General features: G+C 42.5%; 1 protein-coding gene and 1 pseudogene across 1 annotated transcript in view; both read right to left on the bottom strand.

The window, feature by feature from the left end:
• Positions 1-6274, bottom strand: part of LOC101664088 (potassium-transporting ATPase alpha chain 2-like) — a 52433-nt gene that overhangs the window by 32534 nt on the left and 13625 nt on the right. The window contains exons 7-9 of the mRNA XM_013007902.2: positions 4314-4582; positions 634-832; positions 372-481 (exon numbers count right to left, since the gene is read on the bottom strand). Coding sequence (XP_012863356.2) covers positions 372-481; positions 634-832; positions 4314-4582 — 578 coding nt within the window. The remainder of the gene's footprint in view (positions 1-371; positions 482-633; positions 833-4313; positions 4583-6274) is intronic.
• On the bottom strand, positions 3028-3836 carry LOC105979751 (annotated as a pseudogene).

The following is a 6274-nucleotide window of genomic DNA, read 5'->3' as shown; positions in this document are numbered from 1 at the left end:
ATGTACAAATGCGCTTTACACAATTGATGTGTGTATGGATTGGGATAACAGTTGTATGAGCCCCTAATAAAATGTTAAAAATAAACAAACAAACAAAAAAAAATTAGGGAGGGAAAGTTATAAAGAAATACTCATTTACTGGAATGAAGTAACTTTCAAAATTACCTCAATCAACACTGAGAATCCTTAATTTTTACAAACTCTCAAACTAGTTGAAGGGAAGGAAGTTTTCTTCATACCTGTGAGTCAGACGTGCCTTGATTGGTACAGACCTTACTCCATTGGACATACTAAACCAAGTACCAAATCAGAGCGGTTGGAGTTGCTTCCAGCAGGCTAGGATGTAAGACCAACTTAAGCAGATGCCTCACCTTCAGGATGGGCACACTTTGCTGTCCTGGCTTGAACTCAGCTCCATTACACAGCGCGATTATCTTGGCTAAGGAGGTCCAGGTTCCTGAGCTTTGGTCAAAGGTCTGTTCTGGAAAGTAAAGAATGCTGCAGTGTGCTGTCAAGTAGGCATCCTGCTTAAGACATCCTCTGAGAGTGCATACCAGAACTTTCATGGTTAGTTCTACCCATTATGCCCAGGTCCACAGCTTTGGGCTCTAAAGAATGTTCCGTAAAACTTACTAGTGTGAGCTTCACTGGTGTCAGCTACGAAAATCTGATTGTCGAACCACAGATGGGCCACGCTCATCCTGTTCTGCGTCAGAGTCCCTGTCTTGTCAGAGCAGATGATGGAGGTGGAGCCGAGGGTCCCCATCGCCTCGAGGTTCTTCACCAGGCAGTTCTTCTTGGCCATCCGTTTTGCTGTCAGCGTCAGCATCATCTATTGAGAGAGAGAAAACTTCTGAAAAAAAGGCATAGAAAAATACTACTGAACTTTGATCAAATGTTCTACAGAAGACTCTTGATCAGAAGAGGGGGGAAAAACCCAGAATTTGGAGCCCTTGAGATGAGATGAAGCTCTGAAACTATTCAACCTTAAATATCCTCCGAGGTGTTGAAAATAGACATATACATGAAAACAAAACAAAATGATAGTAAAGCATGCCGAGAAAGCAAAAGCAACACAATTGGATCAAAGACTGAAGTTTACAAGTATTTCATTTTGCTTGAATTCATCGTGAATGCTCACGGAAGTGGCAGTCAAAAAAAAAAAAAACGAAGGGTATAATGCATTGCCCAAATGTGCTGCACAAGACCTCTTTCAAGTGTTGAAGAGCAAGGATGCCACTTAGTACTAAGGTTCTCCTGACTAAGCCATGGCATTTTCAATTGCCTTACACGCATGTGGAAGTTTGATAATGAAGAAGGAAGATTGTAGAAGGCTTGATGCATTTGAATTACGGTATTCATGAAGGATATTGAACATACTGTGGATTGCCAGAAGAGCCAACAATTCTGTCTTAGAAGAAGTCCAGGCAGAATGCTCCCTGGAACGGAGGAGGGTGAGACTTCAGCTCATGTACTTTAGACATGTTATTGGGAAAGGTCGGTCACGCACATCATGCTTGGTAAAGCAGAGGGTCAGAGAAGAAGTGGAAGAGCTTCAAAGCGATGGATTAACACAGCGGCTGCAACAACAGACTCAGATACAACAAGGGTTGTGAAGGCCCTCCTTTCATCCCACAGGACAAGGCAGTATTTAATTCTGTTGTACATAGGGTCATTGTGAGTTGGAACTCACTGGCAGGCACCTAATAACAACAGTAAAACCCAAACTCAAAGAACCACAACTGAAGCGAGGAGAACCACAGCTTCCACTACAAACTCTTCTGAAAGGACCACATTAGAAGGTCCTAGATAGAAGGAAGAAAAAGGTGGACTGAACATTTGATTCATAAAAAAACCCAGACTTATTTGTCAGTTAGAGACAGGTGACTCCTCCAACCCTTTGGCCCTTCATGAACTCACTCCAATTTTTAGTCAAACAATAGAAAGTTCTATATCAACCGTTGAAGATTTTAGAATAATCGACCATTTCAGGTCAAAGTTCAGAAGGGTTGGGAAAAAAGGAATGGAAATAGGAGACATTGGTGGAAGTGAGTTAAGCAAGTGACATGTGGGCACTGCAATCAATGACATGAAACAAAATGTGCATAGATTGTTGAATGGAAAACTGGTGTGCTCTGTAAACTTCACTATGAAAAGTGAAGGGAAAAAAGGAATGTCTGCCCTGAGCATTATGCTCTTTGAAGATCTGTCTTTATGAGACCAATTGACAGCAGTAACTTGAAAGATTAGACAGGAAGAGAATGTATGCTAATTGTGGAGAAATAACTCAGATAAGAATAGTGAGACTCTAAAGCACAATTTGAAGAATGTAGTCAATGGCATTGAATTGACAGACCTAGTGGTTTGTAAGCCTTAAATGCCAACATTCTTATTTTCTTTTAAGTACTTTTTGCCCCTTTATCTTTTGAAGAAAATGATCCTGAGGTACCAATAGGCAGGAAAGAGAGACCAGGTTGCTATGGCCTGTACTCATGAATAATTATGAAAGTAAGCTTTGGTCTCTAATCTGCTATATAATTTTTTTTTAACCAATTGAATATATTTGAAGCATTTATTCAGGGGATTATAGCAACGCTATTAAGCCAGTGTAATCAACAGCTAGGCATTATTCCTCTTAACTTTGCCTGCCCTTGCCCAAGTCCTCGGTGCAAACCAAGGAAAGTCAGGTAGAGGATATGCTGCCCAGGCCCCACATCAGGCACAAGGTTAACTAGGTGAAGACGGGGAAGGAGGTGGGGCTTGAGTGTACACTTAAAAAAACAAGCCTCAGCTCATTCGTGGAAGGAAGCAAGAGCCATAATAGCCTTAAATTCTGTGGAATCCTGAGCCCAGTAAAGTTGGTTTCTTGGCCTCCCCATCAGTGGGTCAGATTTAAGTGCTTCAAATAAAACCGGAAGACTGCACTCCCAAGGTCTGCAGAGAGGGGTTAAGTGTGTGCTGGAGAATTCTCAAGGGAGCTGGGGGACAACAGTACTTGTGATATTTTGTGGCCCATCTTCTGGCTTGTTATTTGCTTGGGGAGCCAGGAGGATAAACTCCTGAATCCAGCATGGCTCTCCTTCGGGGTGTTTCCTTGGCAACACTGTGGTTTAGCCGCCTCAGCCTCTCCTGAGCATTCTGTAGAATGTTGTTGACCAAGACAACTCTTCGCTGAGCATTAAGGAGCTGCTTTACATAGGGATCGAGGTCCAGGGCCGACTTCTGGTCCTCATGGATGCAGCACATTCTGTAGCCAGGTTGTCAGTTTGTGCCCGGAGTTCTACTTGACTCTCGGACTGCGTGGACGCGGGTGTCGAGCTGTCGCACAGGGGTGGCCGAAGTCCCTAGGCGAAGAGGTCGTGGCCTGCAGGTACTGCCACCGGGGTCCCTGCCCCGGACACAGCGGCGGAACCCTAATCTGCTATATGATCTTTAAGGAAGAATATATGGGAGAGATTTTAACTGGTACATGCCAAACAATTGGTTCCAAAGGAGTCATTTATCACTTTGGGAAATCAAGAAGTATTTGTGTTCAATTTTCAGAGCTCCATATCAAGACTTAGCTCTCTCTTTTAAACCCCCTGATCTCAAAGGGTTCTACTGGCTCTAATTTCGTTAAATACAATCTCATGGAGTCAGAAGAGATCTCACTTTAAGCAGGATTAAATGACTTTAATCATTTGCCTATGATGATGTAGGCCACCTTCACATATAACTGGATATAAAACTCTCTCCCTCTACCCACAGGGCCTCCACAACAAAGACTAGCGAGGAAGGGGGCTTTTGTCTAAGGATTAAACCGTTGAGCCCATACAGAGGGAGATCGAATGCTGCATTTGGAGTCAAAAGAATGAATTGCTCCGCAGAAAAATAAACTGGGAAGATTTTCAGGTTTTGCTTCTAAAACAGAGAAGAGAATTGAGGCAAACAACATGGTTTATAGACCGTACCTAAGCTAGTAGGTTGAAATTGCCAAGGATTCTTCTTTTAAAAAAGAATTATGGGAAAGTTCCCTTAAAAAAAAATCAAATCTTTCTTATCTAGATCGTAAGGACCAAAGTAATGTGCATGATTACAGCCAGATATCCTGAAAATGAAAATGTTAAGTTTTCAGAATAATGCCTTCAGGCATTAAAAATATACAATGAATTTTGTCCCTCTCAGCAGCAATCATTGCAGAATGTCCCACTGTTGTTGGTGACAGAGCAGGGGTTCACATTAACGACAGAGGAGGCTTGCAGTTTGCTGCGGGGGTTTACTTAGCATAGATGTTAAGTGTCAACAATGTCAGGGTATGGGAAACATGAACTCACGGTGACCGTAGCCTGGAAACAGTCAGGCACATTGGCTTCCATGATGCCAACAAAGAAGATGACGGAGTCCAAGAGAGGATGCTTCATGGACACTGCGATGATGAAGAAAATGAAGCCAATGGTAACAGCCACTCCTGCCACAATATGAACAAAATGCTCGATCTCAATGGCAATGGGTGTCTTCTCGTTTCCAACTCCTGAAGCCAGGGAGGCAATTTGTCCAATGACGGTGCGGTCACCCGTGTTGATGACCATGCCAGTTGCCGAGCCTATTGGGGAAGTAGACATCTTAATCTAGGAGAACTGGACTATTACAGGAACAAAATCTGTTTTCTCTCTGATAGCTTTTATGATGAATTCAGACATGACATGACCACAGGACCAAAATCAGTTGTCTGAGTTCATCAACCACCACTTGTCTGCCAGTTCGTCCTACTGTGGTGGCTTGTGTGTTGCAGTGATATTGGACGCTATGTCACTGCTGTTTCCAATGCCACCAGGGTCACCCAATGAGAACAGGTTTTAGTGTAACTTCCAGACTAAAGCAGACCACTCTGAAGGAATCGCTGTCCCCTTTGGAAAAAGTAGCCGCTGAAAACCTTATGCAGAACATGGAAACATTATCAGATGCGGAAGGTGTAATGGATGGAAGCAGACCATTGCCAGAGGCGGCAGGGTCAGAGGATGAGACGGGTCAGGTCAGAAGGAATCTGAATTTGCTGATGGGCACAATTCAGAATGAGGAAAAAACAGCTGCAAACATCAATTAATACTTGGAACTTGGAATGTGCTAAGTATGTATTTGGAAAATTGGAGTGGTCAAACATGAAATTAAATGAATAAAGAGTGATATCTCAGGTGTTACCAAGCTAGAGATGGATCGGTAGTGGCCATTTTGAATAAGAGAATCATATGATTTACTATACCGGGAATGACACAATCATGGTGCATTTATTGTTGAAAAGGACATTTCAAGGTTATCTTGAAGTATCATGCTTTCAGTAATAGGATTATATATATCTACCTTCATGGAAATTCAATCAACACAACTATTATTAAAATTATGCACTAACCACCAAAGCTAGAGATAAAGAAATCAATGAATTCTACCAACATCTTCAGTAGGAAACTAATCAAGCAATTAAGATTAATTGATAATTATTGGCAATTAATTATCAATTAATTAGAATGCAAAAATTAGAATCAGGGAGGAATTGACAGTAGTTATAAAATATGATCTTGGTGACAGAATTTTGCAAGACTAACAATGTGTTCATAGTAAATACCTTTTTTTTTAACAACACAAAAGGTGACTGTACACATGGACTTTTCCAGATGGAATACAGAGAAATCAAATTGGCTACATCTGTGGGAAGCGACAGTAGAGACGCTCAATAGCAGCAGCTAAAATGAAGCCTGGGGCCACTGTGGAACAGAGCATCAATTGCTCATCTGTAAGTTCAGGTTACAGCTGAAGGACATTAAAACAAGCCCAGGAGAACTGAAATTCGATCGTGAGTCTATCCCACCTGAATTTGAGAACATGTCAACAGATTTGACACATGGAGCACTAATGACAGAGACCTGATGAGCTGAGGGAGGACATGAACATCATTCATGAGGAAAGTAAAAGGTCTTTAAAAAGAAAGAAAATACCCTACTCCCAGAAGAATTTATTTCAGAGGACGGCACTGAAGATACAGCTTAGGGGGAGGGACAGGTCTGATCAGAGTACATGGGAGCAAATGAAGGGGGAGGAAGAGAGAGTGGAGCACACCCTGGGCCACCAACCTTGAGGACAATATCCCTGCTCAGAGTAGCCAATGCACAGAGAGGACCATATGGCCGGCCCCATTATGAGACGTTCCTCACTGACCCATAGCCTACAGGGTACAACACTGGAGACACTGTGAGAATTTTGCCCAATCTGACCCCACCACACCGAGGCAAAACACTAAGGG

Source organism: Echinops telfairi, unplaced genomic scaffold (assembly GCF_000313985.2).
Source record: "Echinops telfairi isolate 266 unplaced genomic scaffold, ASM31398v2 ScPeMD7_2565;HRSCAF=3150, whole genome shotgun sequence".
In the NCBI taxonomy this organism is placed as follows: Eukaryota; Metazoa; Chordata; class Mammalia; order Afrosoricida; family Tenrecidae; genus Echinops; species Echinops telfairi.
The sequence above is the reverse complement of the archived record's forward strand: the minus strand, read 5'-3'. Positions and strand labels throughout refer to the sequence as shown.